Source organism: Nicotiana attenuata, chromosome 1 (assembly GCF_001879085.1).
Source record: "Nicotiana attenuata strain UT chromosome 1, NIATTr2, whole genome shotgun sequence".
NCBI classification, from domain to species: Eukaryota; Viridiplantae; Streptophyta; class Magnoliopsida; order Solanales; family Solanaceae; genus Nicotiana; species Nicotiana attenuata.
Genome location: NC_031989.1, coordinates 24,410,893 through 24,436,296, shown reverse-complemented (window position 1 = coordinate 24,436,296; position 25,404 = coordinate 24,410,893). Strand labels below are relative to the sequence as shown.

Genomic DNA, 25,404 nt, shown 5'->3' with positions numbered 1-25,404 from the left:
TATAGACAATGCTAATACACTAGGTAGAAGGCATAAAGGTAATGACATCAATTAGGAAAGAATAACATAAAATTCACTAACTAACATGGCAGAAGACCTAGATGTAAATATAAAAAAGAAGAAGAGGGAAAGCATGATCTTTACGAGTTAACAAATAAAATGCGTGAATAAATAACATGGAAGAAGGCTTATACGAAAGTGCAACAGGTGAGGTACGGTATAGATGTAGGTATGACAAACAAGAAGGAAAAACATGATATTTGCAAATTAAGCAGATATAAGGCATGGATAATACAACTACAATTGAGGTAGAGAACAAAGATAGAATAACAACGACAACTCACATAGAAAACATGGGAGCAACGGTAATAGCACAAAGGCTTGAATATATACACAAGGAAAAGATAACATAATATAATGCATGTCTCGCCTCGCCTGCACGAAAACACCCTTCGTGCCATGAACGCATGATAATATAAAAACATGATAATGTAAATGAAATGGCACGGCATTACCCTTCGTGCTTTTACTCTTATCCTCACATGATAATGTAAATGAAAACATGACACCGTAAATGAAATGGCACGGCATCACCCTTCGTGCTTTTACTCTCATCCTCATATGATTATGTAAATGAAATGGCATGGCATTACCCTTTATGCTTTACTCTCATCCTCACATGATTATGTAAATGAAATGGCACGGCATCACCCTTCGTGCTTTACGCTTCCTCACATGATAATGTATATGCAATGGCACGGCATCACCCATCGTGCTTTACACTCTTCCTGACCAAGAACATGTATATCAATGACATCAAGGTAGGAAGCATGAGTAACATAAAGGAGAGGGATTAAACGAATATCCAAATAAACATGAATCACAATGTTCAAGCCAGTAACAATTCAATATACCCCAAGAACCTTACAGCTTGTTTGGATGGTTGTTACCTATCGTATCGTATCGTATTGTTACTTTAAATACAATATTTGTTTTGATTGTTACTTAAATTTTATTGTATCGTATCGTTAAATTTGTCGTTACGTAACGATGAAATGTGCCACTTTATGTAACAACCGATTTGGTGTGGTCGCGTCGTTTCCTTGTATTTTTCTCTCAATCTCACCCTTTTATTATTAAATAATTTTATTTTTTCATTTACCCTACCTTTTTATATATCGTATCATAATTTTTCTTTATAATTTTATTCATCATATCACAGGTGCGTGATACCATGAAACGACGCCAAAACGACACAATCCATCCAAACATTGTATTCATCAAACGATACAGTACAATACAATACAATACGATATGATACATTATGAAACGATACGTAACAACCATCCAAAGCTGTTATTGTTCAAGCATTTCAACAAGTCTCAAAAATGATCTTCAACACAAATATAAGATCCAATATCTCAAGAATTACGGTCGTAGTGATGTATTAGTGATTAAGCATAGTGATAACCGAATTTAACACATCAATAGTTTCATAAAAACCCGTCAATTTTTAATCTGGTTATAATAAACTCAATCTTGGTTTCTAGCATTTAATTTCATATTCTTGGTAATCTAGAAGTCAAGAAAGACATGAAACAAGAAGGTGACGTAATTCTACAAAGCACAATTAATCGTATAATTTACCCCCGAACATGATTAGCCCTGGCACATGCATATGCGCTCGTCGCCTCATATATGCATCACCCCCGCATGTAGCAAACAATAGCAATTATTAGGAAAAAAAAAAAAATCCAACAAAGTTAGGCAAGACACTTACCTCAAATAAACCAAATCGATACACTAGAAGCGCCATCCCGCTAGAATCATCCTCCGAACGGCTCGAATCCCAATCCTTGTGGTGAAAATCGCCTCCAAAATCGCCCAAATCCAAGTATAGGGTTCAAAATATGAAAGAATGAGCTAAAATCCCGAAATTTCAACTCGTAACCCAGATGCAGATGTCGCATTTGCGACCAGATGTTCGCTAATGCGGTAGTTCACAACTACAACAAAATGTTTGCAATCGCGAAGTATCACCACCACCAAACCCAAACTTCACCGAAATGATCTGAAACCACCCCGAAACTCATCCGTACCTCTTAGACACAACTCATATATGCATTTCAATCATAAAATATGATACGAACCTGCTCGCACCCTCAAAACACCAGAAAGAAGTCGTCTTGACCCGATATCGACCATGGTCAAACTCCAAATTTCTTAACTTAACTAGTCTCTTAACCAATGATCCAAAATACACACGAGCCTCCCGGGACCCGGTCATATCATACCAACAAGTCTCAAAATATAACACGGACCTACTCGAGGCATCAAATCTCATATAGCAACATTAAAACCACGAATCGCACATCAAATCAAACTTTATGAACTTTCAACTTTCAAAACTCGTGTCGGATCATATCAAATGAACTTGACCTCAAATTTTGCACACATGTTTCAAATGACAGAACGAACTTATTCCAACTCCCGAAACCACAATCCGAACCCGATAATATCAAAGTCAACTCCCCGTCAAACTTATGAACATTCCAAACCTTCAAATTTTCAACTTTCGCCAAATAGTGTCAAAACCTTCTAGAAACATCCAAATGAAATTACGAGCATACCTCCAAGTCCAAAATCACCATCTGGACGTACCGAAACCATCAAAACTACGATCCGAGGCCAAATATACAAAAGTCAAACTTGGTCAATTCTTTCAACTTAAAGCTTCTAACATGAGATTCATTCCTCCAAATCCATTATGAAGCACCTGAAAATCAAAACTAACGATTTGCACAAGTCATAATACATCATATAAAGCTACTTAAGACTTCAAACAGCTGAACAGAATGCAAATGCTCAAAACGACAGGTTATGTCGTTATATTTTTATCTATAATGGCAAAAAAAATATTTAAACATCAAATGTTGTTATAGGTGTATAACAATCATTCACTATAAAAGTCAAAATATATCGCAACTGACGATGATATGCTATAGAGAGATTTTATTATAGTTGTTAATAAATATCAAATAAGTTATGGGAAAAAATTGCATATAAATGATTTTGGAGTATTTACAAAAAATAAGGCATTAAAGTAAATAACATTAACATTAACATTAACATTAACATTAACATTGTGAGACTTAAGGTGGATTTGTTTAATAGAATATAAAAAGGAGGCTGGAAGAACATTAACTATGATGGTATGTGTGTTCAGATATATTAGTAAAATTAGTTTATTTTTTTTCTTGTCTATCTAAGATGCTTATAACTTATAAATCAAAAGATATAAATTGATACTCAATCACTAATAACTTTTCATTTTAAAAGCACTTTAATTTGTTTCTCTTTTTTATCATGTTATCTCAAATATTTTTTGCACCTTTCGATCGCTACTACGAATAGAATAACATCCATATATAGCATGAGAAAATAAAATTCCTCCGACTTGATCTTGTATTGACACCTTAAACTCGCTATTCATGAAATTTAATGATGTCACGACAATGTTAAACCTCATAAGTCATTAACATAAGACTTTACACTATGTATATGTTAGTTTTCAATTTTAATGAAATTTTCGAGTTATTTCATATAAACTTCTTAAACACTCTTCATTAATAAAAATGTGTATTGAAAATATTCATATGGCAAAGGTCGATATCAACTGTCTACCTACGACATGATGATTAGAAAATTATATTTTAATTGCGGTGAAATAGTCTCGTATAATCTTATCATTTCTTTTTTAAGTAAGGCCAATTTTCATGAAGCGAACGTTGAATGGATCAGTGTCATATTGTCATGTGAACCACTTACAAGTTAATCAATTTGTTTATTTTGATTTTTTTTAACAATATCCCAACCGTCATTGTCATATGTGAACTTTACTCGTGTTTCATAATATCTAACCATTTATTGCTTCAAGATTATTAATAGTTTGGTTGTATGTCACACTATTTCAGTTTGACTAATATCATAACAATTAATCTCGTTGAAACATGCCTGACAATCACTAAAGGATTGCATTGTCATATGTGAACTTTACTCGTGTTTCATAGCATCTAACCATTTATTGATTCAAGATTATTAATAGTTTGGTTGTATGTCACACTACTTCAGTTTGACTAATATCATAACAATTAATCTCGTTGAAACATGCCTGACAATCACTAAAAGATTGCATTCTCCTTCTTTTTTCTAATATTAAAATTGAACTTTTTGGAGCTTCAAACACCATTCAATGAACTTATTCATCAAATTATTTGAGCATTATTGTTCGCTATTGTCACAGGAGCGGCATCACTTTAGCTTGTAGTGTCACATCGACCATCAATTTTTCTAGCAAACTTGAGTCATGGACACAACTTCCCCAAATTCATCTATTGGAATTTGGTATTTCAAAACTCAATATTATAGTCATCTTATAATAGAAGCAATTGTTGAGTTCTTCGCTAGCCTGTATCATCAACAAGCTTGCCTGGCATTTGTGGGAAATTTTGGTTTTTCCGGCTTAGTTTTGTGCATTGGTTGACAGTACTTATGGCTTAAATGCTTTCTTGTGGGCCCCGTATGGCTGTTTATTGTACACATCGCTTTCAATTTGCAACGTATTGAAGTTCCAATACACATGTATTTCTCTCATGTGGCTTAAATGCTTTCTTGTAGGCCCCATTCCATGGGGAGTGTACTTTAGTAGATCTGACATGTAAAATTATAGCTGTTTGGCCAAGCTAGTATTCATTTGTCACGATCCGGATTTTTCACTCTCGGAAGTCGTGATAGCACCTACTCGTAGAAGCTAGGCAAACTAAATTTAGTTGCTTTCCCTTTAATAAACAAATCTTTTTAACAATTCTTCGACGATAATAATTAAACAATGAAATTCGACAATAATAAGCGGAAGTCTTAGCATTAAATAAAACTGAATAGCAAGCGGAAAGTTCAACAAATCCTCTACCCAAGACTGGTGTCACTGTACTCACGGACTGCTAAGAATACTAAATACAACATCTGAATGAAAGCATAAACTGTTTTTCTCGAACATAATGAGATAACAGACTAAAGAGAGGCTAAAGGAGACGCCGGGCTTGCGGACGTCTGCAAGGCTACCTCGGGTCTCGCTGGACTGAAGGCCTGCTCCCGCACTAATGCTGCTGCTGCACGAAACCTGGATCTGTGCAAAATAGCACAGAGTGTAGCATCAGCACAACCGACCTCATGTGCTGGCAAGTGTCTAGCCCAACCCCGACGAAGTAGTGAGGAGGCTAGACCAGACTACCACATAAACCTGCGCAATCCAACTATATACATACCACAGAAAGAAATACAGGAAATAAACGGTCAATAAAGGAAATGGGAAACATGCGGTGGGGAGACAACAGTTACAAACAGGAAATCTCAATATAAAGATAGAAGTAGCCAAGAGAATTTACAGCGAACAACGAAACAAATATCCGAAATAAACACACTTGTATCAGCAATTGTTGGGGCGCGCAACCTGATCCCAGTATATATCAATACTATTGCGGCATGCAACCCGATCCACAATGTCATTGTTGCGGCGTGCAACCCAACCCTCAAATATCACTGTTGCAGCGTGCAACCCGACCCATATCATTTAGCATTGTTGCAGCGTGCAACCCGATCCTCAAATATCATTATTGCGGCGTGCAACCCGATCCTCAAATATCATTGTTGCGGCGTGCAACCCGACCCATATCATTTAACATTGTTGCGACGTGCAACCCGATCCTCAAATATCATTGTTGCGACGTGCAACCCGATCCATATCATCTATCCTCGTTGCGGCGTGCAACCCGATCCATATATATATCACTCTACCTCACCCAACAACAGCCACAAATAAGGAGCAAAGAAGTAAACAAATAGTGGAGGAGATCCCGGCAAGGGAATACAATAAAACAGTTGAATCCCGGCAAGGGAACAATATCAAGAAACTCAATATCTCGGCAAGGGAGAAGAAAAAAAAAACAATAAAAAATCAACAAAACGTCCCGGCAAGGGAATAACTTAATAACTCATTCTCTTCTTTCACTTTCATCTCATAATTCGCATTATCACTTGAGCCAATGCTCCACGAAGTTTCAAGATCACAATTTCTTTCACAAGGTCTTTACAGCATATATAAGTCATCAATTAAGCATGGAAGGCATATCAACAACCAAACTATTCGCAAAGTAAGGACTCACGGTCATGCTAGACACCAATGTATAGATACTCATCAACATGCCTATACATCGTACTCGACAATTAGCAAGCATCAAATACGACTCAACTCCTATTCCCTCAAACTAGGGTTAAACCAAACACTTACCTCGATGCCTTGAATTCTACTCAAACCTCAACAATCGCTTTACCTCGCGATTCCACCTCCAATCCGCTCGAATCTAGCCACAAATTACTTAATTACTTTAATAAACACTAAATGAATCAATTTGAATGCATAAAAATGAATTTCCCAAGTTTTTTCCAAAAATTCCAAAACCGCCCCCGGGCCCACGTGGTCAAAACCCGAGGTTCGAACCAAAACCCGATTACCCATTACCCCACGAACTCAAATATGTAATTTGTTTTGAAATCGGACCTCAAATTGAGGTCCAAATCCCTAATTTTTAGAAAACCTATGTTCTATCCAAAAACCACCCAATTTCACCCATGAAAATCATTGATTTTAAGGGGAAAACATGTTAAATGATGTTAATGATTGAAAGAATTGAGTAAAAATCGACTTACAATTGATTTGGAATGAAACTTGTTCTTGAAAAATCGTCCAAGGAGTTGTATTTTGAAAGTGGGGTGAAAAATGACTTAAAATTCGACTAAGTATGAAATTGCTGGGTCTCTGATGTCGCATTTGCGAACTGGGGTTCGCAATTGCGAACCTCAACCAAAATATGGGAATTGCGAACTCTGCTTCGCATTTGCGAAGCCAAGCCTTACAGGGGACCTTCGCATTTGCGAAGAAGGTCTCGCATTTGCGAACCCTGTACCTTCGCATTTGCGATGAAAGATATCGCATTTGCGATCATAGTCAGGCCTGGGCTGGTTTCGCATTTGCGAACCAGCCTTCGCATTTGCGAAAATGCGAAGCCTGCAGGCCTGTTCATACCAGATTTTTCCTAAGTTAAAAAAATGCACTCCGACGCCTATCCAAAACTCACCCGAGCCCTCGGGGCTCCAAACTAAATATACGCACAACCTCAAAAACATCCTGCGGACTTACCCGCGTGATCAAATCGACAAAATAACATCATATACATCGAATTAAACCTCAAAATTCATAATTTCCTCCAAGTTTTCTTAAAACATCAAATTTCCACTTTAAGTCTGAAACACGTCATACGATGTCCAATTTCAACCAAACTTTACAGAAAGCGCTTAAACCATATATAAGACTTGTACTGGGCGCCGGAACAAAAATACGGGCCCGATACCACAGTCTTTTAATCCAATTTCATTTTCATTTTCCTTAATCATTTTCAGAAAACAATTTCACACAAAAATTTATTTCTCGGGCGGTCGCGGTGGACTTTTGTCCAGTCATTTTCTTTTGCTCTTTGTGTTCGGGTACTTCTTGAGTGGGTGTTTTCTTCACATTATTGCCTCCAAACGTTTCATGTTGCTTTTTCACATATAATATTCTCTGCGAAACCAAATAACATTATTTAAAGCATTTAATTGGCAATTTACCTTATAAAACAACAACAAAGCATGAGCAATTAAGGTGTAAATATCAACTATATAGCCTACTATCAGTTCTCTATAACAGCACGCCTCGCTATAACATCCAAACATATTCGGAACAAACGAGGCTGTTATAGAGAGGTTTGACTGTACTATACTAAAGATGTTTTGTCAACATAGAAAACGTGTTAAAATAGCACGAGCTAGCCAGTTTTCGAACTAGTAATTGAAAAATAGCCAGCGTTTGTAAAGTCGTTGAAAAATAGTTACTATTTTATTACAACACAGAAAGTTTCAGCATAATATACCGGACTAGTATATTATGTTGGAATTCCATTATGTTATATTGGAACTATACTAGAAGTTCACGTGTGAAAAATTCGAACTCCAGTATATTATGCTAGAGTATTTTTCGAATTTTGAACAGTGTTTTCGTTCAATTTCGATTACTTTTGAAACCGTGACTATTTTTAAATTACCACTAGTAAATCTGGCTGTTTTTGAATTTCTCCCAGAAAACATAAATCTAATGGGTTGTTGCAAGTATAAGCTAAACTGGTTAATAAGTTATTCTAATCACTAACTAAAAAATAAAAGTAATAAACGAAATAAATAAATGAAATTAAGAGAGAAAAATTTTCCGACTTACTTATAGAGGGTGTTTGGCTAGGCTTATAAGCTGGTCAAACTAGCTTACAAGCACTTTTCATCTTATCTACGCGTTTGGTAAAGTTAAAAGTGCTTATAAGTTAATAAGTCAAAAGCCATAAGTTGGTCACCCCCAACTTATGAATTTTTAGCTTATAAGCACTTTAACTTTGGCCAAGTTTTTTACTATTTTATCCTTAAAATATTTTTTTTTAGAACAAAACTCCTACATCGATACTCACTGCCTCAAGTATTCAACCTAAACCCCCCCTCCCCTCCCCTCCCCAACCTCTTTAAGATTGCAATTCTCATTGGCTATTTATCTTTTGCATATTTATATCTATGTGATTGTGCATATCAAATTTTTGGTGTATTGCTTTCTAAGTATTTTGGTGATGAAGACAATGTTTGTTTCTCTTCAAATAATTTATCCTATTTTGGTTTATTTTTTATTGAGAATCCTTTGTCAATTTATCAATTATTATAACTTATGATTACATGCTTATCATAAAATAAATATATAATCATAACAATTATCTTATCTAAGCACAATTGTATTTAAAATAAAATGACAAATAGAATATTTTTTATTTGAATTGATATGGAGTCAAAATTTTTGAAGAAATTACGCCCTTATAAGTGTAAACAGTTTTAAGTTTATTTAAGTTATTTAACAGAAAAAGAGTTTATCAACACCTTTTTTATCAAATATTGCAATAACTTATTATCAATTTCAGTACTTGTACCCAAACACGTAATTGCTTATTTATTAAATCAGTTTCAGCACTTAAAAGTGCTTTTCAACACCTAATGCTTATCAACTACTTCAAATCAGCTATCCAAACACGCTCATAGAGTAGTTGTTTTAGAGGTCATTATATTAGATTAATCTATATTGCTGCAAATGTTGTTTAATTGTTTTGACGAGATGGATCGTGATTATTCATGACAAAAACCTTTATATAATAACTTTAGATTTACTTTATTCTTTTCCTTCAAAGTATAGGATTTACCTAAACATTACGTCTTCTAATTCACACCTTTATTTACACAAAACAAAATGCTATTGGAGATATTCTAATATCCATGTTAAGTTTCGACCCAAAAAAAGTACTACTGGAGATAGGTTTTTAGACTTTAGTAATAACCAGGAGCTAAGTATTTAGGCTAAGTACGAAATTGGTGGGATAAACAGGAATTAGGAATAATTATCTCTTTTATTTCTTCCTCTAGATTTTCTCTTTTGCCAAAAAAGTTGGCGCGAACTTGCAAAACGAAAAGCTATCGCAAACAAATTTAGGAAAACTCAAATTTCCCGCTCGCGGTTTTTTCTCTCATCAAGCAAATCACCAAGTACAACTACGTGGCATTACATCATTGGCTATTCGCATTAGCCAAGGATCACTGTCCTGTCCCCATTTTCTTAACCGTGAGATCACATTGTAAAGAACAATCCGCTTCGTTAAATACAACACTCCTCACGCGGATTGCCAGCGTGGCAATCTCATCTCATCCCTATAAATAATTAAACTCCCCATTTCCTTCCTCACTCAACACTCAAATCTCAGTCCGAAAGCTTACATTTTTCCTATTACTTCTCTGTATTCAAGCTTTGTTAACAGTTCATTCACAGCAATGGAAGCCGCAGCAACCAAGACAACAAAAGGTGCCGGAGGAAGGAAAGGAGGAGGCCCAAGAAAGAAGTCTGTAACCAAATCAGTCAAAGCTGGACTTCAGTTCCCAGTTGGTCGTATTGCTCGTTTCCTAAAGAAGGGTCGTTATGCTCAGCGTGTTGGAACTGGTGCTCCAATTTACCTCGCTGCTGTTCTTGAATACCTTGCTGCTGAGGTACACAAATTTTCTTCTTAGATCCCTAGTTTTCTGTTAATCACTCTATGGCTAGTGACGTTGTATTGACTTTTTGAATTTCTTTTGTGTGGCTACAGGTGTTGGAGTTGGCTGGAAACGCGGCGAGAGATAACAAGAAGAGTAGGATTATTCCTAGGCATGTGCTGTTGGCAGTGAGGAATGATGAAGAGTTGGGGAAATTGCTGAGTGGAGTTACCATTGCAAGTGGAGGTGTTCTTCCAAACATTAACCCAGTCTTGTTGCCTAAGAAATCTGGTGCAGCCGAGGAGAAGGCATCTACGCCCAAGGCTACCAAGTCGCCAAAGAAGGCATAGGACTATCTATTGGAATTGATCTTTTGGTTAAATATGGTGGGCCAGTCTTTTGTCTAGTTTATTGGTACTACTTCTTGTAGTAGGACGTAGATTATTAGTTTTCTAATTTCGGTGTAATGGCGCTTGGAAATATAATAGAAAGCAACTCTTTTTCCTATCAATTTTTGCTAGTTTGCAGAAAGTTTTGCTATTTGTGGGATTTCTGATTATGTTTCTCTTTTGCTTTTATATCCATAATGTGCATTGCTATAATGGTATAAATAAAAATTGAAACCTATAGAAAAAGATAGAATCGGAGGAAAGGTTGCAAAAGGAGAAGCTTGTATTGGACCTTGTTAAGTGGGCCAGAAATTTTGCTAGAAACACTTGGCCCAGAAGCAAGAATTCCAATTCTAGGTTCTTCAGCCAAGTTGGTAAATTGTAAGATGCAGCGAAGCAACATTTTGGCAAAAGAGTATCTATTGTGCATTAATGACCTATTTGTATGCATTAGAGGATAGCATCAAATAACGGTAGGAAAACTTGCTTCAATTTGTCTTATAGCCTAGGCTACCGCTAGATAAAGGCTATTTTATTAGTGTAAATCTGCTATTGCTCTTTTATTATAGCAGTAGCTTAATTGGTCGATTTTTTTTTTTTTTTATATATATATATATATATATATATATATATATATATATATATATATATAACTTTTATGAACATTCATGCTATCCATAGCATTGACTTATTGCAGGAAAGTATGTCTCTGTTGCAGTCATTATGTAACATTGCCATGGACAATGAAAGTTCAACTTCCTCGTCGCATTTCTTCCCTTGGATGCATTGATTCTGGAGACGGTAAGAAATCTAAACACTGTTGTTTTCTGGAGATGGTAAGAAATCTAAACACTGTAGGTGTTTAATATTGCCAATGCAGCATCTGTTGTTGTCTTGCCCTCCTGCTGTAGTTAATATGTTGTTTTCAAGGAGTATGGTTGTGCTCATATAGTTATTTTCAAGGTTCAAATTGTTCATCCAAAGGGAAGGTCACTGGCAGAGAAGTGTTAATTGGATCATCTTCCTGTCATTAGTTACACAAAGCAGATTTATTTTGTCCTATTTAGCTTGTATTACAGATCGGCTGTTTAATAATTGCACTCACTTCCTTTTATATGTGGATTTGCCATTTTATTTTGAATGTTCATCGAATTGTTTTGAAGTCTAAACATTCGAGGAATAGTCTGCATCTGGTCTGATGTTTACCATAGCTTACTGCATGAGGTAAAAATAGTCTGGGATGATTGCCATCCAGACCTAGTTGTTTCTCATTCTCTGGAAGTAAGCGTAGGTGTGAAATGGGAAGCTGAATTGTTTGTATGCTGATTGTTTTTGTAGTGATTAGTATCTGATGTTCTTTCTTGGACATTGAAATTTGAAGAATATTTTTTATGAAGCCATGAGCATGAGTCAGTATGCTAAGGTAGCTTGTCCATATAATCTCTCTACTCATCTGCACTCAATTCACATGCTTGTCACTATCCATAGTCTTCCTTGTATAAATGAGCCAAAATACATTTGTGAAAGATAATGTTACCATGAAAAATGACCATGTACTTTAGGAGGCAGTGGTCAATACTGGTTTATAACCAGCTGCAAAACATTGCACTTGAAGCAAAGCTTCATCCTGGGAATGACTGGTCAGTATAGGTTGGCCGTTATCCCCTCAAAATAGTTTTACAGCCAACATTGCCTTCTGGGATTCTGGTTCATAACTATCTGCATAAATTCTGTGTCATAGATCGTATGTGTATGGCCTTGATAATAAAATGAACCTGGAGGAACATGGACTGCTCTGAGACCTATATCTTCAGTTTGATTAAGTGTCTGCATCTGCAAAGATAAATCTTTATTATCCTTTCTCACTATTTTCTTTTCCTCAAATCCACACTTCCTCATTTATGAGTCTGGTCTAATGCCTAATGAAAAACTACATGAGCCACACTTCTCTTTCAAGATTGCATATGAGTAACTGATGTAACTCCAGCTGCAAACGACTTGGTGCTATTGATTCAATAATGCTATTTCCCGCATGTCTAAGGGATTGATACTAAGTAGTGCCGGTTTTAATCCTCTGATTCTGCTGCACATCATTGATATAATGGGTGACTATTGAAAAGCCATTACAAGTTTTGATGATACCTAATAAGAGCCAATTATCACACTGCACCTTGACAGTGATTCCAGAGGAGGCTAATCCTGATATGACCATTATGTATTCTTTCTTTGTAGTAATTGGCTGTGGGATTTACTTTCCAAAGAAACAGGTTTGCAATCCCAACCAAAATGACGTTAATTGCCAAACTGTTTTAAGACATCGAAGGAGAAATCTCCTAGAGAACTATAGTAGTGTGCATGTTCTGTATCTATATTCTATACAATGTATATATATTTTTGATTGCAGACAGGCACTTGTTTTACTATGCTCATGATGCATCTAAATACCAATCTTGCAAGGTATCAAGTTGAATTAGTTGGCCTACACTTAATCATCTAGTTAGTTACTACTATTTAGTATTACTAAATCTATTAACCGGTAGTTAGTTAAAGTGAAACAAATCCTATAAATAGTGCCATGCAATACAATATTGAACATGAATGAAGTATTTTTCTCTCTTATTTCTATCCTTGTTCTTCCCACATTAGAGCTAATACTTTGAGTTCTTTTGCAGACTCCAAGGTTAGTTAAAGACTCTACTCGAGCTTTCTTGAGTTCCTGTATTACGTATCAATTGGCATCGGAGCTATTTGCTCTCGGACCGTTGAGTAATCTTGCTCCTATGATTCAACAACGGAAGAGATAAAAGTTCTCTTGCATAGAGTGCTCGAAAAGGTCTCTCATATCAATGCCATGTATAATGGAATGGAGAGGATATTGAATGCAACTATGGTTTGCATTTCCAGGCAAAGTTTCATTTGTGTTGAGGCTGTAGTTGAAGAGTCAAAGCTATCTAACATTGAAGAAATTCCAGGAGGTGACAATGGTGACCGTTGCCATTCAACAAAAAATGAGTTAACCATTTCAAGCACTACTTCCTCTTAAGCTACAATTTTAGATAAAAAATTGATCCACTGTCATCATCAACATTGAAAACAATGAACGGATGCTGCAATGTGTCAGACCTGTTCTTTCCATGTCTTCAATTTATTTCTTCAATAAACAATATCACTAACTCACCTATTCCTCAATACTTTAATGAGCAATAAAAATGCATGAAGAGGAACACCACACATAAGGTGTGTACAACTGCAGATTATTTAGACAGTGACTCTAATGGAAGGAACTCTGCATTTGAAACTCTTGAAGACATGTACCTTGACGTACTTTTCATGGAAATGTAAGTGAAGCACTTCAATTCGAGGTTTTAGAAGATCTGTCTTGTAAGTTTTTCTTGGAAATGTAGAAGATTGAGGCCTTGGAAGACCCATCTCTTGTTTCACTCTACAGTATTGATGAAGATGCAAACCATTTATGATACTTTAAACTGGAATCACAGGCATGGAAATACTTCAAATTGGAGACAATGACGGTTCTTGCTAGAGCCACATATGTGTTGTATTTGACCGGATTATTGTATTTTAGTTATCTGGGCAAACCAAAAATTGTGATCTTCCCATTTAGAATATTGATCAGTGAAGAGGGAAATTGGAAAGTTGTATACTAGCTTCCTTGCGGAGATATTCCACTCTTTGCATATGTTATGAGAAGAAATGAAGCAAATATATTTTGTGGGATGACGGGATCTTTGGATATAGATTGTGATAGGAGACCACCATTTGAGCTATTAATCTCCTCTTTATGATCAACTCCAATTGTTTGGAGTCTCTTCAAGTCTTGCTATTGCTATTCCCCTTTTTGTTTTCTTTCCTCATCTCTTTCCTTCTGCTGTTAGAGCTACGACTTTGAGTTATTCCGCGAACTGCTAGCTTTGGTACAGCCTCTACTTGAGCTCTCTTGTGTTACTGTATTGCATAGCAGGTGTCCCTTGGTTCAAAATGCACAGTTCAAGGGACGCCATTTGGGTGTTTTTTTAATGCAAAGACTGCTCTATGCTATTGACGTAGTTACTAAAATTCAGTATGTATCGCGTTTCTCCTAGAGAGTGGACTGGAAAATTTTATTAGCCATGGTTGAGATGCCCAACTAAAATGAAAACTAGTTGGACTTACAGTCACTATATAATCAACGGGGTTTAAGCCGCGATCTGTTTAATTCCCTGTGGTTGCTTGCTTAGCCGTGATACCGGCACTTTTTGTTGTCATTTGTGGTTTCTAATTTAGCTACCATATTACTTTATATTAAATTTGGTATTGAATAGCTGTATGTATTAGCAATACCTAGATAAAAATATGTTTATGACATAAATTTAATTGTTTGTTTATTCATCCGTTTCACTTGGTCTTTCATTTGTTTGCAACAATATTTCTAGTATTTAATTTTATAAGTTTAAGAAGAGAGAATTTATATGCATACTATCAGCCGAAAAACAGAGTTAGTTGAACCCATTAAATATATATGTTAGGACAATACCAAAGATCATACTGAGAAATTTTAGGAGTCGTTTGACACAATGGTGAAATATCTCAGGATATCCCATGGAATTAGTAATCCCACGGGATAACTAATCCCACCATTTTAGTATAAAAGTTATCCCGGAATTAGCTAATACCCCAAACCAAACTGAGATAAAGTTAATTCGAAAATTTGTCCTCTGATCATTATTCGTTTCCCATGTGCCAAACAACCCCTAGTTACTCGGTCAACCTCTGGTCAGAGCTTCTACAGAGACGAGTAAACGTTGGCCCCGTTGGGCACCAGATGAATAGCTAAGTAGATAGTTCAGCAACGAGATGACAGATTTGCCCATAACAATATTGTTATCTGGCACTATGCACAGCATCTTATGTACAGCCAGAAGGTTGTTACGAATCTTATCCTCTTATATATTTACATTTTTTGGATATGTATGCATATTCACAATCACTACAGTGTCCCCCTCTGAATTTATAAACAGATACAGTAACAACAAAAGCGACACAAGAAGGGTAGCAAACAGAACTGTAGCATGGACTCAACTAGCTTTCCCAAGTTAGAAGTTCTCCTCTGGCTTTAAGAAACTGTGATGTTCCAACAGGGTCATCTCCCCACCAGCTGCTGCATCAAACTGGCATCGGTAGAAACTGCATTTCCAATTTATCAAAGCATTAATAGTTGAACTTCCAAAGAAGCGATCCACTAGTCGCAAAAGTTGGGACAAAGTTGAAAAAGAAATAGTGACACGGTCCCACCAGGATTCTTCCTGGAAGTACTTAGACTAACAACCTTACCTGCCATCCATGCCAAGAATCACAACAGTATTCTTTTGGTGGCCAAAGGCCACAATGTGCTGCAGACCTTCTGGCAAGCGGAACTGCGCCACAGACCACTCAGAGCTGAAATACTTTGGTAGCACACCTGTGTGGCAAAACACCACAAAGGTAACTGTTAATAAGCTTCGAATATTGAGTTATTGACAAACTTTCGAACTAATTCTTCTGCGCTGTCTCCAAAAAATTGTCAGTCCTGAGTCTATTAGCAACAAAAATACAAAAACCCAAAGACCTATTCAGACTGTTTGAACTAAGAAAGATGTGTACTCTATTCGCAACCGTAGAGTATACATCTGTTTTTTTTGTTTTATTCTCAAAAGAAAAGAAAGATGTGTATTCTAGTGAATTGTTAAACCCTACACAAGGTATAACCCATTGATTTTAAAAGATAACTATCGAGGAACTTCATTTCCTAGGCTCTAGTGGGCAAGTAGCTGGCTGATCACTAGGGGTTGTAGGACATTTTCCAAAGATAGGGAAGCTTCCGATACCAAAGGGGAACTTAAAGCCAAGACCATAAATATGTTTCCATCCATATCATTCATATTTCTTTTATTTAGCTTTAACTACACTCTGAAGCCATCTATTTCTCCAATTTTACAGGAATATATGCCATGAGATGCAAAGCAGAAAGATAATCAGTAACCACTACCAGAGCTGGAAGAGTGATTCCACACATTGTTTCTGAAGAAATTCCAGGAAATATCACTACACACGCAGATTGCTCACTTTTATCCTTTCCATACTGTTAATTTACGTGATCCACTAACTTGAAAACTTAAAAACTTTTTTTTTTTGGGATGAAGTAAGACACTTCCACTAAAAACTCAAAACTTTTTGATAGGGAACAATTTTAATTATTTATATAGGTCTGCAATACGCCCCCTCACATGCAACCTGAATTCCTTCTTTGTGGAAATTACATGGAAATATTCTTGTTAAATGAGTGCCGGTAAGACTCAAACCCACCTCGACTTACTCTCGGCTTACTCTAATACAACCTTCAATTGTGTGAACCACGTCATGTAAAAAGCTTAAGATGTTTGAAAGGGGACAGTTTCATTTATGTAGGTCGATAACAAATACTTTTAGTTTGATGCAGAGTAGAGTCTTCCTCTCATACTTCAATGCAAAATTATATTCTCTTGATTTATGATCAAGATGTTAACTGATATCACTGGTGCAGTCCTTACTCTAGGGAGCAAATGTTACCCTTTCTTTCTCCATGTCAAAATTAGAAAAGTTAGAACATCTTATCAGAGCTACGCGCACACATTGAAGCATCAGAAAGGCCTCCATAGAAGGATTTGATGCTCCTTTCTGAAAGAGTTTAACTGCATGTAGTCGATTATACAAAACGAGGCTTGCACATCATGGAGTTCTCTGAATAACTAAGCTCGCATTTAATGCTACAAATAGCATGCACTTCCTCAAGAAGATTTGCATTTAAAATCACGTAACTAAAGAGAAGAATATCACAGGCTCGTTACCTCTAATGAAGGAGAGATGAGACACAGCTGATGGAGATGTAGCGTTTGACTCAGATGCCCCTCTTGGTTTATCAACTCCTAAAGCTGCTGAATCAACCTTTAGATTGAACACATGCACAGTTCCTTTATCACTGGAAACAGCTAGCCATTGTGCAGTTGAAGAAAAGGCAAGGCTATAGATTTCTGCTCTATCTGCGCCTCTCCTGACCTGTATTAAACGAAAAGAACATGATTAAGATCAAAGACAAAAGTTCACACTCCATTTCCGAAGTGGCAGTTGTAAGCAATAACACACCAGATACGTTCATTGGAAATCAAATGGCATTCAAATCTTCAGTGAAGTGGTATCACAAAAAGGCATAAGCAATTCATGTACAGATTATGTCTGATGCAGAGTCTCAATTATTTGACATAATTGTCAGTCCTTCAAAAGAGGAAGGGACAATAAGCATTTGACAGGACAGACTAATATTTTGATCGTGTTTCATGTATGAATACTGTAACAAGCACCAACTAGGACATCAACCACCGTTTCATCTCTTTCATACTTTTTAGGGAGACTGGTTATGAAGTTATCCCCAATTTTTCTCAAGTACATGGAGGCAACTTTCGTCGACATATATGAAGACGGAAACATCAATTCCCGGAAAGCCTTACATTGTCATGCAAATCATTTGGTTTTACCAAAACAAGCAGCTACTGAGGCAAACTGATTCTCTAGCAAACTAGAAAATGCATCTCTTTGCAATTCTATTACATATTAATGCGATATACAAATTATCGAGACCATAAAGCTAAATCTTTACACCACAAGAAATGAAAGGAAAACTGGTTCTCTAGAAAACTAGAAGATACATTGTCTTTGCAATTTTATTCACGCATTAAATCCAAATTTAAATTATCATGACACTTAGAAACTACCTTCTTGAAATAAAATCAAGTTAAATCCACTTCATCTCTATCTTAGCACTTCTATACCCTACCAAAAATTATCCAGATAAAACATTTTCTTAGACATTTTCCATGAAAAACAGTTTTCTCTATACCCAACACACCCTGGATTACTTCTTGCTCTACGGGGAATTTGGCGTCACCATATTGACCATGTAAATAAAACAATTTAAAAAAGTATGACAATTAATTCAGAGTAAGTGTATACCTCTTGGACCAAAGATCCATCTAAAGTGTTGAACACTCTGACAAGAGTACCCTTACTGCTAGCAGTAGCCAGTAACCTCCCATCATTTGTGAGCGCAAAACACACAATCCTCGAGTCATGTGCCATTATAAACTTGGTCCTCTTCGACGCGTAATGCTCCACTCTCACCTGACCCTTCTGCAGCCCCGGACAAACCAGAACCATCGATCCCGATACCTGTGACACCTCACACAAACCCTTGGGATTTGCCACCGTCTCAATCTGATGTAACAGCTTCAAATCCGCAAAGTTGTAAACAAATATCTTCTGAGCTAAAACAACCACAATTCTATCCCTTCTTAGCCTCACGGATTTCACCTCGGATCGAAACGACAGCTCGCCGATGCACCTGGATTGATGATCATCCCATATCATCACCTTGTTTAAGGGATATTGAGGTTCCGGGCCACCTCCAACCAACGCCAGAATATTGCACCGAAAAAGCATCTGAACAACACAAATTCCACCTCCGCCATTAGCATTACCGGCAAAATCGCGGCGGAAAATCTCGCGAAGCGGGTCGCAGTTGTAGATCCGGAACCCGCGATCGGTGCCCGCCGCAAAGCAACCGTGATCCTGGTTGAAGGAGAGGTAGAGGATATTCGGTGTAGAAGAATCAACGGGAAGAGAATTTGAAGTAGGATTAGGGTTAATATTTTGTACGGTAGTAGTAGTAGTAGCGGCGGCAGCAGGGGAGGTAACGGAGGTTTCAGCGCGGTGTTCAGCATCATCAGCTGTGGCGGCAGTGATGGCGGAGGAGATATCGGAGAGGTCAGAGAGAGAGGAACGATCACCGGATTCTAGAGCTTGAGGTGAATTTTCCGACATGTGAGGGGAAACGAAAGGGTTGGAATCGGACCAAGGGGAGGAGGAAGGGAGGGTAGAGGTCATGGGGAAAAGGCCGAGAACGGTTGTAGATGGCGGAGGAATTGCGTGCTACGGTGGAGAGAGAGATAGAGGATGAGAATGAATGATTGCAAGTGTAAGGTAGAAGAGAAGTTACAGAAGGTTCCTTTTGCTTTAACTTGGGAGTTAGAGACATTCTAGTGCTGCTCTTTTGTTTTGTTTTACAGCTTGTTTGATGTTGTATCCTATTGTATTGTTATCCTAAAATAATATTTGTTTTATTAAAATTAATTATATTAAAATTAATTATATTATACTGTTAAATTTATTGTTTCGAAACAATAAAAGTACTATTTTTTTTAAACAATCGATTTGGTGTGGTGGGATTGTTTCCTATTTTTCTTTTCAATTATGCCATAATTTATTATTCCATAATTCTATTTTACCCTTTAACTTTTTTTCTATTTTAACTCCAAATCTCCGATCTATAACCTACTTTATTTGTTTCAAAAACTTCTGCCGCCAACGTTAAAGGTATTTGCAGCCTTCTATTTGATTTTTTCTCCTAATTTGCTTTTAACTCAATTTTAATTAGTTGTGTTCCTTTGTTTTACCTTCTTCTATCTTGCTCCTTTGTACTGCTTTCTTAAGGCGTTTTGCCTTCTTCTGTTTTGTTTTTTAAAATTATTATTATGCAAATTTTTTGATAAATTTAATATTTAAACAATTGAAGGTATTTTAGTAAATTTATCAGTTACAGTATAATATGATACAGTCAAACCAAACAGCAAAATATAATTTAACAATAACAAACAATACAATCTATCCAAACATTGAATTCATAAAATGATACATTACAATACGATACAATACAATACAATACATTATAAAACGATGAGGAACAATGATCCAAACAGAGTGTTACTTCTTCTAGATTAGTAAGGTTTTATATATATATATATATATGTTTTAACTTAAATTATATTTATCAGTATTTAAAAAGTTGACGGATTTATTGTTTGTGTGATTGGAATTACGATTATGAACCACATTAATGTTTAATATGTTATGACGACTAAATCGAATAAAATATAATCCAATATACATTAACCATATTTTCATAACATTATACATTATTTTATTTACCTTTCCTGATAACTGTTATTTTAATCTGAATAATTATAAGATTTAACATTTTATTGCTTTTTTAATTAAAGTTCAATTATACTATGATAATATGCAAATCAAACACTGATAATCTATTCATATTCTATCTATATAGAATAGGAGAAGCAAATAAATGTTATTATGCCAAGTGTAACAACGAAAATTCAACAAGTGTCTATTTTAGGATAAAGTTAGTTAGGTTAGTTATTAATTAGTTACTCTTTTTTAATTTAAACCAAAAAATAATTAAATATCTATATATTTTTTGATAAATTATTATAAAAAAGAAAAATATATATAAATAAATAACTTCAATGTATAGATAAATAAAATGATAAAACTAATTTGTTTTTTTTTTTTTTTTGAGATGAGATAGTTTTTGAATAATAATTCATATGGTCATGTAACTAAATATATTATAATAGATAAAATTAAAGATAAAAACATAAACAGTAATTTCAAGAAATAAATAAAATATATATAAAGATATTTAACTTGTTAAGTGGTAATTTTTTAATTATAATAGGAGAAGCAAATCAATGTTACGATGCCAAGTGTCGCAATAAAAATTCAACAATGTCAATTTTGGACAAAATTAGTTAGGTTAGTTAATAATTAGTTACTCTTTTTTAATTTGAATTAAAAAATAATTAAATATTTGTATACGTAAGGAAACTATTATAAAAAAATAAAAATAAATAACTTCAATGCAAAGATATATAAAATAATAAAACTAATTTGTTTTTTGAGATGAGATAGTTTTTGAATAATAATTCATATGATCATGCTATATAGGTAAGGCCATATAACTAAAAATATTATAATAGATAAAACTAAAGATAAAACATAAACAAGATTTCAAGAAATCAATAAAATATATAAAGATATAATTTAACTTATAATGTTTTAATTTAATAAAAAAATTATTTTTTCATATTATACTAACGGGAAGAAGAATTTAATTTATTTTTTTATTAAAAATAATACAAAATCATAATTAATGCAATCATTAGTAGATTTATGACATATAATAAAAGAACTTCTCTGTTTAACCTTTGAAGATTCAACACTATCCATTTAGAAAAATAATATATAATATTCGTATTACAAATAAACACGTAATGAAAAAAAATCAAATATTGTAGAATAAACACTGATGTATGAAAAGGATAGAAGAATTTAATTTAAATATTTTAATTAAAAATAATACAAAAATCATAATTATTGCAATCATTAGTAAAAAAATTACTTTATTAAAATTTTAGTAAAATACAAAATGAGAAAACTAATCAAATATAATAGTAGAAAAGAATTTTAACGACCCGAGCGGTCCTTTTGCTTTCTAGATCTCCGTTCCCCTAATTAAGACTCCTCGTATGCGCTTTTACTATTTTATGACTTGCGGGGATGGTTAGTTCGGGTTTGGAAGGGTTCGGGTTGAAATCAGAACACTTAGTTCCTTAATATTGGCTTAAAATGGTTAAGTTTGACTTGAGTCAATGTTTTGAGTAAACGACTTCTGAACTGGGATTTGACGGTCCCAATAGGTTCTTATGATTATTTTCGACTTAGGCTTATGTTCGGATCAGGTTTCGGATGACCCGTGATGATTCTTATTCGACCGAGTTCTAGCTAGAAACGTTTTCAGCACTTAATGTTGAAAGTTGGCGCATTGAAGGTTTTTAAGCTTTTTAAGTTTGGTTCGGAGTAGGTTTTTGTGATATCGAGGTCCGTTTGGGATTTCGAGCCTGTGAATAGTTTCGTATGATGATTTAAGACTTGCACGCAAAATTTGGCGTCATTCCGAGTTGATTTGATAGGAATCGGACGCGCGAAACTATTTTTAGAAGTTTTTGAATTTCATAATTTGATTCATGCGCTTGGGCGTTCGATTCGTATTTCTAGATGTTATTTCGGAGTTTCGATTGCGCAAGCGGGTCCGTGTTATGTTGTTGGATGTGTAAGTGTGATTGGATGGGTCCCGGGGGCCCCAGATGCGAAACGGATTGGAATCGGATTCGAAAATTTTGGCATGGGGGACTACTGGTGCTCCAGTTCTGGTGCGCACCTGCGTGATTTTGGTCGCAGGTGCGAGCTCGTAGAAGTGAGCCTGTGATCGCAAAAGCAGCCCAGGTGAGTGGCCAGTGGTCCACAGAAGCGGAGAAGTTCCGCAGAAGCGAGCTCGCTTCTGCGATGATGGGGCCGCAGATGGGAAGTAAGGCCAGCCAGGCGTGGGTTGCAGGTTTGACAGGCTTTCCGCAGAAGCGAAAACCCGTCTGCAGAAGCGAAAAGAGGCATCCTGGGCTAGGACCACACCTGCAATGGATTTTCCGTAGGTGCAGCGTCGCAGGTGCGACCCAAGGTCCGCAGATTGGAGAGGGATTTCCATAAATATCCTAAGGGAAGTAACTTCCACCTATTTCCAAGTTAATTATACGGGTTTTAGGTAGATTAAACATGGAAAGATTGTGAAAACTTGTAGGATTCATGAAGAAGCTAGGGTTTTGGTAAAAATGGAATTTGATCACGAAAATGATTATGGAATTGGGTAGAAATTACATATTTGAGTTTGTGAGGTTATGGGTAACATTTATCTTCGAAATTTTCGGAATCCGGGCATGTGGGCCCTGGGGTGAATTTTAGGAATCTTCCCATTTGGGTTGGGTAATTTCTCTAATAGCTAAATTATGTACTTGTGAGTGTATATTGATTTAATTTATATAATAGTTGGCTAGCTTCGGATTGTTCGGCACCAAGTTGGGGCTTTAGAGTGAATTTGTAGGCCGAAAAGTGAGCTTTGGGACGACGTAAGTCTCTTGACTAACCTTGTAAGAGGGAATTTACCCCATAGGTGTTTTAAATTACTATTTGCTTCTACTTGTGGGGGCTACGTACGCACGAGGTGACGAGAGTCCGTGTGTAGCTACAAATCATGCTCAAGTCCGGGTAGTTTTAGGACCCAAATCATGAAATACTTGTATTGTTCGCACTTTACTTGTTAACTTAAGTGCCTAAATTATATTGAAACTTGATAAAGGATTCGTAAAGACTGAATTTCACTTACTTTGAGTTTAGGCGGGTTACTTGACTGTTAATAGAAATTGTGCCTCCTTGTGTATTAGTCTTGTGATAACTTTTAAATTGGATGTTCATAGAGTATTCTCTCTTCTTGTGGAGCGGGTCGAACGCCTCGGCAGTATTTTAGATGCATCTATGGTTCGTGCCGTTCGACCCTCGGCAGTGTACACATTATTCTGGATCAGACAGTACGACCTCAGCGTAAATCGTGCGTGATAATGCTTGGAGCCCGAATACACTTGATATTATTTTTATGACTTGAGAGGTCTAAATTTTTATAATGGCCTAAAATTGTTGAAGTTAGCATGTGTCAGTTCGAGATTTTTAAATTGACTATCAGTTAAAGAACCATTTATTCTTTGCTGGTTATTGTGTTATTATTATTATTCATGTATTCCATGTCTATCTGGAATATTTGTATTTTTATTGTTGGCCCGTTGTAAGTGTCGATGTCGACCCCTCATCACTACTTCTTCGAGGTTAGACTGGATACTTACTGGGTACATGTTGTTTATGTACTCGCACTACACTTCTGCACTAGTCGTGCATGATCTGAGGCAGGTGCATTTGACAGTCATTCAAGGGCGCACCCTTATTACCCCGAGGCATAGTGGTGAGCTACTTTCTGAGTCCGTTCTGCAGCACCTGTAGTCTCTCTTTTGTATTTACTTTCTGTCTATCTTATTTCAGACAATAACATATGTGTTTTATATTCTACTAGTTGCTCATACACTTGTGAAACCGGGTCTTGGGGACATGCTAGTAGACACTTTATGGTTTTGGATATTTATTTCATCATATCTTGCTCTTTCATTGGTTCACGCCTTACTTTACTACAATTTTCCACTTCTCGTTTACTTAATAAATAAAAATCAATTACTTTGAAATTAATAAAAAAATAAATACATGGCTAGTTCCTTGTTGGCTTGCCTAGCGACGATGTTGGGCGCCATCACGACTTATAGGGGAAATTGGGTCGTGACAAGAATGTACGAAAAGAGCGGATAAAGATAATTTTATGATATTTATATTTTGAATTATTTAATTAACATAAGATAAATAAACAACACTCAAGAAAATTATTGATAAATTTAGACAATTGAAGAATTTTGAACAGTAGAACATAAGTTTTTAAAAAATTAAAATATTTCCAAAGTAAGAATATATATATATATATATATATATATATATATATATATATATATATATATGTATGTATTATATTAAAAGAGAGTAGTATCAAAATATTAAGCCAATTGACAAGTTTAAAAAGTCATATTAGTAAATGTATAGTACTAAGTACTTGCTAATCTAATAATGCTGGTGGAACTATACAGGGATAGGAAGAGGGATTTGCATATGGTGTTTATTGACCTAGAGAAGGCGTATGACAAGGTCCCTAGGGACGTCCTTTGGAGGTGTCTGGAGGTGAAAGGTGTGCCGGTGGCTTACATTAGGGCGATAAAGGATATGTATGATGGAGCTATGACTCGGGTTAGGACTGTGGGAGGTGACTCAGAGCCTTTTCCGGTGGTTATGGGGTTACACCAGGGATCTGCGCTCAGCCCGTTCTTATTTGCTCTGGCGATGGACGCACTGACACACCATATCCAAGGAGAGGTGCCATGGTGTATGTTGTTCGCTGATGATATAGTTCTGATTGATGAGA

At 35.9% G+C, this 25,404-nt stretch overlaps 2 protein-coding genes across 2 annotated transcripts; one reads left to right on the top strand and one right to left on the bottom strand.

Moving 5' to 3' along the window:
- LOC109219078 (histone H2A.1) lies at nucleotides 9,902-10,708 on the top strand. Its single transcript, XM_019383523.1, has 2 exons — nucleotides 9,902-10,212; nucleotides 10,311-10,708. Exons 1-2 carry the CDS (start codon nucleotides 10,000-10,002, stop codon nucleotides 10,545-10,547), a joined length of 450 nt encoding a protein of 149 aa, XP_019239068.1. The 5' UTR covers nucleotides 9,902-9,999; the 3' UTR covers nucleotides 10,548-10,708.
- Nucleotides 15,423-19,688, bottom strand: LOC109219007 (autophagy-related protein 18a-like). The gene is made up of 4 exons (XM_019383431.1): nucleotides 18,606-19,688; nucleotides 17,447-17,654; nucleotides 15,915-16,041; nucleotides 15,423-15,767 (listed from the first exon to the last, which is right to left on the bottom strand). Exons 1-4 carry the CDS (start codon nucleotides 19,533-19,535, stop codon nucleotides 15,677-15,679), a joined length of 1,356 nt encoding a protein of 451 aa, XP_019238976.1. The 5' UTR covers nucleotides 19,536-19,688; the 3' UTR covers nucleotides 15,423-15,676.

Coding starts and splice junctions, on each gene's coding strand:
- LOC109219007 (XM_019383431.1), bottom strand. CDS start 19,535: ATGACCTCTACCCTCCCTTCCTCCTCCCCTTGGTCCGATTCCAACCCT. Junction 16,042..17,446: donor TCATCTCTCCTTCATTAGAG/GTAACGAGCCTG, acceptor TTTGCCACACAG/GTGTGCTACCAAAGTATTTC. Junction 15,768..15,914: donor ATTCTTGGCATGGATGGCAG/GTAAGGTTGTTA, acceptor TTGGAAATGCAG/TTTCTACCGATGCCAGTTTG.
- LOC109219078 (XM_019383523.1), top strand. CDS start 10,000: ATGGAAGCCGCAGCAACCAAGACAACAAAAGGTGCCGGAGGAAGGAAA. Junction 10,213..10,310: donor TTGAATACCTTGCTGCTGAG/GTACACAAATTT, acceptor GTGTGGCTACAG/GTGTTGGAGTTGGCTGGAAA.